Source organism: Carcharodon carcharias, chromosome 8 (assembly GCF_017639515.1).
Source record: "Carcharodon carcharias isolate sCarCar2 chromosome 8, sCarCar2.pri, whole genome shotgun sequence".
In the NCBI taxonomy this organism is placed as follows: Eukaryota; Metazoa; Chordata; class Chondrichthyes; order Lamniformes; family Lamnidae; genus Carcharodon; species Carcharodon carcharias.
In genome coordinates this window covers 151,515,924-151,529,576 of record NC_054474.1, presented here as the reverse complement: position 1 = coordinate 151,529,576, position 13,653 = coordinate 151,515,924, and the positions used below count along the sequence as shown (strand labels likewise).

The window sequence follows — 13,653 nt, the reverse complement described above, 5'->3', positions numbered from 1 at the left end:
TTAAATGGCACAGCAGGCTTGAGGGGTCCCTGTGGCAAATCCAATTCCTTATGTTATGTAATAACCTTATATTACTGTCTTTTCACCTCCCCTCTTCCGTTTCTAGCATCTAAAGCGTTCTGATAAAGACCCATCTAAATGGGAATTTCTGTTGTTGTCATTCTAATGTCCTGAGTGGAAGAAATGTTTAAAATCCTTTCAAAATTTTGAGTACATCGTTCAGATTCACCTTTAACCTTCTCCATTTTAATATGATACATTTATAGAGTGCCCTTAACGTAGGAAAACATCCCAAGATGCACAGACGCATAACCAATGAAAATCGACAGAGCTGAGATACGAGGATGCAGCTAAAATTTTGATCAAAGGGTTAGAGTTTCAAGCCTAGACAGCTGTAGGTGCTACCACAAAAGTTGGGACAAAGGGAACATGGGAAGTACAAGAGTCCAGAACTGGAGGAACACAATGTTTTGGAGGGCTGTTGGGTTCTAGGAGGTTGTGGAGATAGGGAGGAGTGGGGCCACAAAGGGATTTCAAATCAAGGATAAGAATTTTAAATTTGAGGCCTTGGTGAACTGGAAGCTGATGTAGGTCAGTGAGGGCAGGGTGATGGGTGAGCAGGACTTGATGCAAGTTAAGGCACAGGCAGCAGAGTTTTGAAAGCACTTACAGCCAATGACATTTTTTGAAGTGTAGTCACTGCTGTAATGTAGGAATCAGGTTCACCCTAACATGATCTTTTTCAAATTTGTCCCCAATAAACCACATCTAAGTTACCCTTCCAGTGCTTTTATTTCTCGTGACAGGAGGCTAACTAAGCTTACCCCTTTCAAAGCAGGGTGTAACATACACCATTCTCCAACTCTTTGCTTCAAGTCTCGCTAACAACAAATTTGGGGTAATGGTTAGTTGGGTTAAATTAGATAAATGGTTGAAGAAAAGGGGATTAAAAGGGATATGACAACAGGACAGGAGCATGGGATTAGGATGACAATTTATAGGGAGGATAAACACCAAAAGGGACTGGATGGGTTTCGGTGCTATCATTTCTACATCTTTAATAGATCTTTCTATCTATTTGTCTCAAAATTAAGCCAATTGATCTAACCTCTCTGCCAGTGGGTAGAATAGGAGGCTGGGATCCTGGGGGCAAGAGCCTTCTGGTCCCACCAACACTCAAGCTCTGTGCTTGGGGAAGCTGGATGGATTGAGTTAACGCAATCAGTTGCTGCTGGCCTGAGCCAAACCTAGGCAGAGACAGCTGGGATCCGGGCATAGACATGGTCACCTGCACAAGTAGGAGATACAATGAAGATAGTTTAATATGTGAATCAACCGTACCAATGTCAACTGCACAATACATACATCATATTTAACAGCTATATGACCATGTGATGCATCGTGAAAATATACCAGTGATATAACTCAAGTGTAAAGGGAAGCTGCAAACTGTCATCTGCTAAAATTGCACCATCCAGCAGTCACATCATAGTCATACAAAGCATTTTCAGTGACTGTTAATTTCCAGACATGAAGAAAAAAAAGTTTTTATTTAGACACCTCCCAAAGAGTTAAAAGCTGACTATTGTGAGGGTCCAAGGATTAGATTAAGTGGAAGGATAACATAAGGCAGGCTTGTATTCCCTGGAACATAGAAGGTTAGGGGGGTGAGGTTTTTTTGGATTTTGGAAGGAATTGAGAGGGTGGATAGGGAGGAACCTTTTCTGCTGGTCTAGGACAAGGGGCCAATTCCTTAAAATCAGAACCAGGCCATTCAGGAAAGAAGAGGGGAAACAATTCTTCACACAAAGGGTGGCAAAAGTGTGGAACTCTCCCCTATAAAAAGCAGCAGATTTTAGCTGAATTAATCATTTTAAATCAGAGAGCTATAGTCAAGGGTGTCAAAGGAGATGGAGTCAAGGTAGATGGATGGAGTTAATGTGCAGATTAGCCATGATCTCAATGAATGGTGGAACAGGCTCAAAGAGATGAATGAATTATCTCCTGTCTGTAAGATGATTTTTATTTTGCTTAAAAAAAGCTATCGTGGCTTATTTATTGCCAGAATTCAATTATTGTTGGAACAAGACCCAAGTCTGCCACCTGGGAGTCATTCTGAAAATGACGGGGATTACATGGATAGATTTCACTTTATCCGTCTTATTCTGTTAGAATTTTTCTATTCAGTACTGCTTCTACTTTTCATCAACATTAATTTCTCTACCCTGTGACATCTCCCGAACTATGCCAATACTGCTCTTTCCTGTCACAATCTTATCAAATATATTCTTTGGAGGTCCCATTCTTCTATTTCCATCCAGCCCACAATGTCCATTCATTTTATGCTAATATTTCTTAGATCTGAATAAAGTCCACGAATCCAGAACCAAAAACATTCCAGCAAAATCGCTTTGCCAAAACTCAGGTTTCACATTAGAACATAACTGACAGGAGCAACATAACTGACAGGAGCTGGAGTAGGCCATTCAGCCTCTCGAGCCATTCAAGATAAGATCATGTCTGATCTTCGACCTCAGTTCCACTTCCCCATCCTATCCTCATATCCCTTGATTCCCTTAATGTCCAAAAATCTATTGGATCTCAATCTTGAATTTATTCAATAACAATTCTCTGGGAAGAGGATTCCAAAGATTCACAACCCTCTGAGTGAAAAAAGTTTTCATCTCATTCCTAAATGCTTTCTCTTGAGAATTCAACTGCTAGTTCTAGACTCTCCAGCCAGGTAAACAGCCTCTCAGCATTTACTGTGTCAAGCCCTCTAACAATTTTATATGTTCCAATGAGATCACCTCTCATTTTCCTAAAATCAAGAGACTATAGATCTAGTCTACTCAATCTCTCATTGGACAGCCCTTTCGCCCCAGGAGTCAACCTAGTGAACCTTCATTGTATCCCTCTGAAGGCAAGTATATCCTCCCTTAGGTGAAGAGTCTAAAACTGACACAATTTATGTATATTTTACATTCAATAGCCAATTAATTCAATAAAAAAGGCATTGTTAAAACATTTAATACTATATTTTTAAGGTAAATGAGTGGCATGTAATGGTAGCATGCATCCACAAATTTTCACAACAATGCAAGAGTGTTGAGATCAAACTCGAGACGGATCATGAGCTAAAAACTCCAGGTGAATTTTTTTTGAAACCCACAGATTCCTACTGAAATAAAAAATGTGCATTTTTGCTACGCAGCAGTTGTAAGAATTTCCTGAACCTGTATTAGCTGGGAGTCCATGATCTGTGAAGTGGTGAGTCCGGGCTGGTTCAGCTGGCTTTCATACATGAGGGGTTGATTGCCACCAATTGCTTGGTAATGAGAGCCTGGCTGCGGTTTTACCATATCTGAGGCTGGAACGGCAGGGAATGCCGTATATGGAGTTTTCAGAGGAGCCCCCGAGAGGACCATTGTGGACGGCTGAGACAGACTGGGGTGCATGTACACTTGCGATCTGTGAAAAATATCAACTTAAATTTAATTGAAATCTTCTCTCTACATACACAAAAAAAGCTGACTGAAACCTTCAATAAATTATATACTCAAGTATCTTGATAAATCACTTATTACATGGTGAAAGAGTGATAGAATCAACTAGAATCCAACTTTAAGGCATACTAAATATTGAAAAAAGGCTACATAAAAAAGCAAAAAACATTAAAACTGGTACAGCTTTTAATTTGTGCGTAAGGAATTAAATATTACCCATGGAAATTTACTGAGCAGATGAACAATACAGTACTTTGCATTTGTCATTATAAAACAGAATAACTGGAGCCTTAGCAATTCCCAGTTGTGCTGAAATGGTTTGACTGGTACCTGAATGGTTGCATTGAACCAAACATTTCCTGGGACTGAGAGACGGGCAATCCATTCCGCAATCCAAGAGGCGCTTGGGCCTGTAAGGATGTGTGCATGGGAATTGGAATCTGATGTGCTGCAGCAGCCTAAAGAAAGGAGAGATAAGTAAGCAGCTGTGATAACAAACATCTAAGTTAAAATAGACAACCACACCCCCACTCCATACCAATCCCCATGAAGCGGTAAAGTCTCATTACATTAGGTTACACTGTAAGTACTGGTATCTGTCATTTTATATAGTGTCTCACTATAACTCAGTGGCCAGCTACATCTCAATAGTGCTAGTGTTTCTGAACAATGGCACATTCAGGCTACTGCAGCAGGTGTTGGCACACTACACTATTACTGGAAATTTTTTTTTAAATTGAAGTTGGAAGTATAGATAAGTCAAAGGTACTTTCATATAAAAGTGCAATGAAAACTTCACTATTACCTGAGAGAGTCCAGCCTGGAAACCTTGCTGTTGTGGAATTGATTGAGGAAGGAGTCGGGTCTGACTGGCAAACACATGGCCATCCATGTACAAAGGAGAAATATGACTCCCTGAGAAACCAAAAAAAAATGTTTTTCCTACTTGTAGCGTGTAGCTTACACAGGATGAATCAAGGAAAACAAAACAAAAAGGTGCTTTTTTTAAAAACCCGGGATTGTCTTTCTGGTGGAGATTATGAAACTCTAATTCCCTACAAGGAGGAGGTTATTTATTCAAAACAGCTCAGCTGGTAAAGGATTTTCATTTACATGTAAAGTTATGAAGTAAACTGCATTCCACTTGTCCTGTATGCAGACTTTACAAACAGAATCTGGGACAGTCCATACTGCACTCCAGAAAATGGGAATTATAATGTCTGGGAGTAAGTAGATATCTGCAGAGCACATTTAGCATTGTTTTTACAAATGAAACAAAAATATTCAATTTAATTGTGCACGTTTAACGAGTAGGATTTACCCTCATCATCCAACAGTAATCAGTCACTGACATGCAACCTTAGGTTGGGGGAATCCAAGGTGCTACTTTGCCATGACCATTCAAATATCAATACAATTCTACGATAAACTGATGAGGCATATTCTAACAGAATAAGTACATCAATCTTCCCCACCTTCCTAGACGATTATCAGTTTAATCATTGGGATCACTGTCCCATATCATCTAAGTCAAAGGTAACCAAAAGGCAGATACTTATCCCAATTAGCACAGAAAATCAAGATGTCACATACCTGGCAAAGACACTGAAGGTGCAACTGACACCATGGGCATAGGTGGCACAGAAGAACACCCAATTGAGCTGTAGCCTACCCCACTTGGTGGTCCTGTGTTGCACGGAGTCTGCGTGCTGGTACTACTGCTGCCAGGTGAACTCTGTTCAGTAACGTTGGGAGAATTTTCCCAGGCCTTGCGGGCAGACTCCATCTGATCATTTAAAGAAAATGCGGTGAAGTTCAGTAATGCTGACTGAAAACTAAACAGCAAAGCGGCCTTCTCCCAAACAGCGCAGCCAACCCACACACTAATCAATCAGGTATTAATTGGTCTAATTCAGTTAGCTTCAAAAAACTGAAAGGACAGCTTATCGGCTCACCAGACAAGGAGGGCTTAAGTTTCATTCACTCACAAAGTGGAACCAAATATGAACCCTGTACTAGGAAGTTAGGTCCAAGCCGACAAAGCTCATTCATACGGAAGAGGGAAAAGGTTAAGCTCTAAACAAGGGGATCGATCATTCTTAAAATCTGTATAGGTTAAAAATTGACCAAGGCATTTGTTAAAAACTGGCAGAGCTTTGCAGCTGATACATTTCAACTTGGTACCTATGAGCCTCTGAAAACTCCTTTAAAAACCTGAAACTTTTGATTTGAAAACATAAGAAATAGCAGCAGCGTTAGCCCATACAGCCCCTTGAGCCTGCTTTCCATTCAATGAGTTCATGGCTGAATTTTACACCAACTCTACTTACTTGCCCCATCCCCACATCCCTAGGTTCTCCTGCCGTCCAAAAATCTATCAATCTCAGTCTTGAGTAAGCTCAATGGCTGAGCATGCACAGCTCTCTGTGGTACAGAATTCCAAAGGTTCACAACCCTTTGAGTAAAGAAATTTCTCATCTCAGTCTTAAGTGGCTGACCCCTTATCCTATGACTGTGATCCCTAGTTCTAGATGCTCCAGGCAGGGCAAACAGCCTGTCAGCATGTATGACATTAAGCCCATTAAGAATTTTACACGTTTCAATAAGATCACCTCCCATTCTTCTAAACCTCGAGAACATAGGTCGATTCCACTTAGCTCCTCCGCATGGACAGCCCTCTCATCCCAGGGATCAATCTAGTGAACATTGTTGCAACTCCTCTAAGGCCTTGGGAAAGGAGACCAAAACTGTACACACCACCCTAGGAGTGATCTCACCAAACCCCTATATAATTGCAGCAAGACTTCCTAACTCTTATACGCCACCTACTTGCAATAAAGGCCAACATAGTATTTGCCTTCCTAATTGTTGCACCTACATACTAACTCCCTGTGATTTATGTATAAGAACTCCCAAAATTCTCGGGATAGAACAATGGGGCATAACCTTAAATTAGATCTAGGTCATTCAGAGGTGATGTCAGGAGGCACTTCTTCACAGAAAAAGCAGTGGAAATCTGGAACTCCAATCCTCAAAAAGCTATTGAGGCTAAGTCAATTGATAATTTCAAAATAGATTGCTTTTGTTAGGCAAAGGATATTAAGATTTATGGAGACAAGGCAGGTATATAGAATTTAGTACATGATCTAATCGAATAATGGAACTGCCTCAAGGGGCTGAATGGCCTTCTCCTGTTCCTATAAAAGCACTAAGATTAGCCCTTTCCAAACTTCAGGCTTATGCAACCCAATCAGGATAAATCTGTGAATTAAAGGAAAGGTAGAATTGAGGTGCCTGCCTTAGATTGTCAGTGCTCATAAATCCCAAAAGGTCCGTGTTGTTGGGAACTCCGAGGTTAATACAGGCACATGGTAGATGCAATTTAATGTGTACAAAGTGATGCATTTTGGGATAAACAACATGTGAAGGCAATCCAATCTAAATGATACTATTTTGGGAAATGGGAGTGTTCACGAGCAGAAGGATCTGGGGATGCACATTCACAGATCTTTGAAGGTGCCATGGTAGTTAAAGAGGAGGTTAAGAAAACATATGGGATACTTGGCTTTGTTAGTACCAGCTTTGAATACAAAAACAAAGAAGTCATGTTAAACTTTTGCAAACCGCTGGTTTGGCTTCTGCTGGAGTTTTTTGTACAATTCTAGGCGCCACACTTTCAGAAGGATGCCACAGCCATGGAAATGGTACAGAGGTGGTTTATCAGGATTATAGCAGGGATGAGGGACTTCAGTTGTACAGAGGGATTGGAGAAACTCAGGCCCTTCTTTGGACAGAGGTGGTTAAGGGAGGCCCAATTGAGGTATTCAAAATTTTGAGGAGTTTTGATAGCCCAAGTAGGGATAAACTGTTTCTTCTAATAATGGGTTATTAACCAGATGTCAAAGATTTAAAATAATTGACAAAAGAACTAGAGAGGAAATGAGGAGAAATTATTACACGCAGAAGGTTGTAATGTAAGGGTAGTGGAATCAGATTCCATAGCAACTTTGAAAGGCCAAATAGGTATGTACTTGAAGTACTTTGTGGGGTTATGGGGCAAATGCTAGGGTTTGTGACTAACAGCTCTTTCAAAGGGTCGGCTGAATGGTCGTCTTCTGTTCTGCAGAATCCTATGATTTTAAGGATCAGTGATCAGCTTTGTGCTTCAACTTACCTTTAAAGTGAGGTCAGTGCTTGGAAGAGACACTGGAGTGAGATTGGGGCCCTGTTGCAGATGCTCTCTTCGTAGAATAGGGATTGACTGGCTCAGAGTAACCTGGAAAACAAGAGCCTAGTATTAAATAAAATACTTGGACCCATCTTTGCACCATAACTTGGGTTACAAGAAACTTGTTACAAGAAAGAATTTACCTGTGCTTACAAAATTGACAACCTGTAACAGTTCAGGGAAATCCCAAGGTTTCCCAGGCATGTACAAAACACTAGTTAGGCCACAGCTAGAGTATAGTGTACTGTTCTGGTCACTGCATGACAGGAAGGATGTGATCACACTAGAAAGGGTAAAGAGGTTTACAAGGATGTTGCGAGGAATGGAGAGTTTTAACTATGAGGGAAGACTGGATAGGCTGGCATACCTTGGATAGAGGAGTTTCTTTTACCCACTTTTGATAAAACTCCATGGGACTGGCACACCTGTTCCTTTTAGTTTGATTTAGTAGAATGATTGCTTTTAGTAATAAAAATATTAACATTTATTAAAAGGGAACACCTTTAATTATTGCTAGACACACACAGGTCCTAAGAATGAATAGGAAAAATTGTGGACATTTCAGAAAGGTCCAGAGAAATGGTGTTTAAATCAAATCATGAAAAGTCATACAATCTTCTTGAAAGACATACTGATCAGATTTAAATACTACAAAAGAATTTTATGTTTGTCCTCAAAGCTCAATGTTAGAATAGGAGGATCAGAAATCCTTTACAGCAACATCTCCTGTGTACATCTGTCATCAGTTCAGTGGCCATGTTGGAAGATCTGATTGATGTTGTGAACTTCCTTTTTAAAAACATCAATACGCTGGGGATAACCTCAACCATTATTGCAACAGACTTTTCAAAGGTGCTTGACAGGGTTGATCATACAATTCTGGTTTAGAAGTTGATAGAAGTTAAGCGTACACAAGATTCTTGTCCAACGGATTGCTGACTTCCTCACTGGCTGCACTCAGCACGTCAGATACCATGGCTATTAATCCGAAAGCATTCAGTGAACAGCCAGTGTGCCTCAAAACACTCAGCTAGGGCCAATTCTTTTCCTAACCTTCATTAATGATGCGCTCTCTTGCTCTGACCTCAAACACTGGAAATATGTGGATGATATAACAGTTTGAGAGTCTAGGCCGCAGGGTATGGTCAGTGAGGTTCAGGAAATTCTCAACGCCCTCAATGAATGGTGTGAGGAAAACAGTATGCTGCTAAATGTAATGTCATACGTGTAGACTTTGGTAGACATGAGCACACGCCCCTCGACAAAGTTAGGCAATTACACCCTGGCAGAGACTAAAGCCTTGACAAACTTGGGCATATATTTCAAGCTGAATATGTAGAATGGCAACATAGACAGTATGCTAAAAAATACAAATAGATGTTCATCATCAGATCCTTCACCACTTTTGAACTCCCTGCCCATGACCTGTTGTTGATCTACACTGGTTACAGCCATCCCTTATGCCAATATGCTGTGCTTCTGTAGTACCATGGCCTCACAGGGCAAACTACTCAGATTGAAAGAATGCAGAAGTGTGCCCTGTTCCTACCATTGCTCGGTTCCTCAATAAAGTGCTTAAATGATGAAATCTATATGTACTTCAGTGCCTGTAATGTAGGAACTGGTTTGTAATTTAACAATTTTAATTCAATATTTCTTCTTTTAATATCCCATCCACCACTTCCATGTTACCTGCTGTATTTGTCTGTCTACTTTTGTTATCATATGATTGTCACCATTCCATACATTTTACTTATTACTTAGCCGATATAAAAATTTTATGAATTCTTTGATGCAAGTTACACTGCAATTCAGCCCTTGGGCTGCAGGTGTGTTTCTTGAATACAATACCATTATAATATGGTACTCACATTGTTAGCCAATACATCCTGCAGTTTGGTAATCGACTTGGAAACAGGACTTGGCACAGAATTCTGCGGCAAATTGAAATCAGAATCCTAAAACAGCAACCAATAAACACTTCTCAGTTTAACCAAACACAACGCAAACTCCGCAGCTATCAACAGCCACAGATTAACATCAATAGGAGCCTTGGACAATGCATCTTGAACACATCTGGCAAATTATCATTGATGCAGACACTCGTGGAAAGTTACAAGATTAACTGAACAATAATACAGTTTATGTTACTGTAATGCAAGATATCCAGGAACTGACCCATTACTGAGTGCGTGCAAAATGAGCCAGATATTTCCAATGCTGTCGTAACTTTCAAGTCAGTGCTATTGCAGCAAAGTTAAAACTATAGCCATGCAGATCAACACCCTTACATGTTGCTCATCTAGAATGGCCCAAATTAGTTCTTTAGTAATAGACTTCAAGACCACATAAGCTGGTGGAATGGGTAGACACATGGCAGACAAAATTCAATGCAGAAAAGTGTGAGGTGACACATTTTGTTAGGAAAAATAAGGAGAGCTAGCACACACTTAAACGATACAATTTAAAAATGGGTGCAAGAACAGAAAGAAAGCAATGGTTTGGCGCCAGCTGGAGAACTCTGGATACTGCAATTTAGGAAGGAGGTGAAGGCTTTGTAGAGCAAAGAGATTTACTAGAATGGTTCTAGGAACGAGGAATCATGGTTACATAAATAGCCTCGAGATGCTGGGATTGCTCTCCTTAGAACAGAGAAGGCTAAAAGGATATTTAATAGAGGTGTTTAAAGTCATGAAATATTTAGATAAAGTAAACAAAGAGAAACTATTTCCAGTGGCTGAAGAGTCGATAACTAGGACACAAGTTTAAGGTGATTGCAAAAGAACCAGAAATTACATGAGGAAACACTTTTTTCCACAAGTGATTAGGGTTTGGAACACACTGCCTGATAGGATGGTGGATACAGATTCAATAGTAGCCTTCAAAAGGGATTTTGATAAATACTTGAAGAATAAACTGCTAGGATATGGGGAAAGAGCAGGGGAGTGGGGATAACTGGATTGCTCTTCAAAGGAGCCAGTGCGGACTCAATAGGTCCAACAGCCGTCTTCTGTGCTGCACTATTCTATACTATTACCATGACTGTAAAATTCAGGCAGATTTAATGCGATGGGGAAATGAACCAGAGTTTGAAAAACATTATGTAACTTGCATATGCACGTGGGCAGGGCTACCAGCAAGTTCACTAACAATCTATAGCTTACAGGATTGAAATCTGTTGGGAAACAACAAGATCTTGGTGTATACAATCATCTTACGGTTCACGTCCAATGCCATGGAGCAACAGCCAAAGCAAACAGGGGTTAAGGCAATACAACATAAAATACACCATTTTGTAATCGTGTAAGAGTTTGGTTAGGCTTATCTTAGAATACCGTGCCCTGCTTAAGTCCCCTCACATGATGAACAAAACAGAGATTTTGGAAGAAGTTCAGAGAGTCATGAGAGTCACCTTAAAACACCTTTGCTATCCAGACAGGTTTTAAAACCTATGCCTATTTACTTTAGAGATTTGCAGTTTAAGATAATAAAGGGACTAGAATACGTTGAGATTATTTCAATTAAGTAGGTTACAATTGACAAGTGGCCATGAGTACAAGTAACGCAAGGGCAGAACTAGGCCAGAGGACATTTGACCTATGAATCAAGTCGCTCACTCTTTCAATGAATGCTGATTTGCTGCACACTTCCAAAATATAGCTGGGCATCACAGTATACAAAAGGTAGATTGAATGCTGAGTACTAGAAATCATGCTCATTGTCGTCTCCTGGCTAAGTTTTTCACTGTCAAAGAATTGGGGGGAGTTGGGGAGGAAGAGATATTTAACATATTTTCTACCCTAAATTAGCCTCATATTAATTATATGATTTTTTTTCTTCTCTCAGAATACTAAATGGCTGCCAGTGAGTGGGAGTGTTGTGAATCATGATACTTAAAGCATCATGACTGTGTGGAACATAATGGTCAACTGGTCTTTTCTTGCCCATCATTTCCGCATGTTTGTATGGGTGTACATTCACAATGCACTTTCAAAAGACAAGGGGAACACAAAATTAAAAGCAGTATCAGAGGTTAGCAAAGCAATTAAAAATACTAATGTAATATTTATTTCTGAGTGGATAGAATTCAAAAGCAGTGAAGTTATGTTAAGCTTACTAGGACTCTGGTCAGACAACACTTAAAGAGTATTGCGCACAGTTTTGGTCTCCATACTGTAAAAGGACACCAAAGCATTGGAGAAAGTGCAAAAGTTTTACGAGAATGGGGCCAGAATTGAGGGATTGCAACTGTTGGGAAAGATTGAACAGATTGCTTTTTTTATCTTTAGAAAAAAGAAGTCTTAAAGATGACTTGCTAGAAGCCTTTAATATTAAGAATGTGTTTCACAAAGTACACATGGAGAGAATGCCACCTGTGGGGAATCCAAAACCATGGGCATTAATACAAGTTAGTTACTAATAAATTCAATTTGGGAATTTTTTTTACTCTCGGGGTGGTTGGACTGTAGAACCACAGGAATTGATTGAGGCAATCAGCTTAGATGCTTTCAAATGGAAACTATATGGCTACATGAGAGAAAAGGGAATAGAAAGGTATATTGAAAGGCTGTGATAAGATAGAATGGATGAGAGGCTCACTGAGTATAAATATCAGCACAGACTAGTTAGGTTGAATGGCCTGTTTCTGTGCTTTACATTCTATTTAAATAACACATCAGGTCTCTCTCAATTTCTCCCTTCCTCTCTAGATTTGCTTTGGCATTTAATGCTAAATAAGGATGAACTTGTCACACTAGTTAGCTGCCATTAAATATTATGAAACAACTATTCTGTGACTTCACTGATCGGGTCAGTTAAAGCCAATTGGCAAACATTACACATACCAGAATTACACAATTAATATAATTCACAGAATGTCATTATTTTACAAGTTACAATTTCAGTTTTCTTAAGAAAGTTACCTTTGGGCTCACTCCAAACTCTATTGGGGGAACTGGAATGACAGAATCTACATGCAAATCCAGTCCTGATTTGGTGCTTGGTCTGCTATCAGCTGTATTTGTTGAAGTGATGCTCCCATCATTGCGCTCTGCTCCCTCTGGTTCCAGGCACTCCTTTGCCTTCTTGTTTTTCAGGGACCGTTCATTTCCTATTGGTCCAGGCTTGTGGTCCTTGTTCTGTCCAGCTGCTGGCTCTGAAATCTGAACAAAAACAGCAAATAAAAACACTTTCTCCTGTGGACAAAGCTGGATTGCTCCTTGAACACAGTGTTGAGATTAACTATATAGGAACATCAACCTCAGAATAATCAAAGTAATGATGCTTTCTACCAAGAGGGCAAATGGAATCAAGATGGAACAATATAAGAATGGGTTAGAAAGAAAGCACATTCTGTTTCTGAAGATATTAAAATGCTTTTGAATCAGCAATCTTATCTTATGGCCTTCCAAGGTCATTATATTATACATAGCAGCAAAATAATACATTGTATATTACAAGGTTAAATACTATTATATCCCGTGTACCCCCAACCTATCCTGAGCAACAGCACTATCTTCTCTAAATATCCCCACTAATAATATAAATCAATTCTCCAAAAAAAAACAAATGAGAAAGCATTTGGAACAGTAATTTTCCAATCCCTTGCTATTTTGGGGACTCACACATTGTGATTCTCTAGCTTGTTTCAATTTCCCTGCTCCCGACTGTTAAATTTCTTCAGGAGCCATTGGTGGGCTTCCTTCCCCCCATCTATAGTCTCTCCCTGCTTTTTTCCTCTTTCTGGGACTCTTGTTACGGTGTAAGCTTTCTTTTTTGTGCCACTGTACACACTTGATCTTTCTATGCTGCATGCTTTGATCTTTGGGGCAACCAAAATGTACATTTAGCCTCTCGATGACAGGGATGCCACTTCTGATTGCTTTCAGATGATCTCCTTGCACTATCTAAAGGCCAGCC

The 13,653-nt window shown here is 39.9% G+C and overlaps 1 protein-coding gene across 8 annotated transcripts in view; it reads right to left on the bottom strand.

The window, feature by feature from the left end:
* prrc2b (proline-rich coiled-coil 2B) overlaps positions 1-13,653 on the bottom strand; it is a 77,565-nt gene that overhangs the window by 11,683 nt on the left and 52,229 nt on the right. For 5 of the 8 annotated variants that reach the window (XM_041192783.1, XM_041192784.1, XM_041192785.1 and 2 more), the window contains 8 exons: positions 12,657-12,896; positions 9,606-9,692; positions 7,681-7,782; positions 5,100-5,292; positions 4,312-4,421; positions 3,837-3,964; positions 3,237-3,471; positions 1,109-1,288 (listed from right to left, as the gene is read on the bottom strand). In XM_041192783.1, the coding sequence (XP_041048717.1) occupies positions 1,109-1,288; positions 3,237-3,471; positions 3,837-3,964; positions 4,312-4,421; positions 5,100-5,292; positions 7,681-7,782; positions 9,606-9,692; positions 12,657-12,896 (1,275 nt within the window). The remainder of the gene's footprint in view (positions 1-1,108; positions 1,289-3,236; positions 3,472-3,836; positions 3,965-4,311; positions 4,422-5,099; positions 5,293-7,680; positions 7,783-9,605; positions 9,693-12,656; positions 12,897-13,653) is intronic. The other 3 variants (XM_041192787.1, XM_041192791.1, XM_041192789.1) reach the window with 3 other exon arrangements.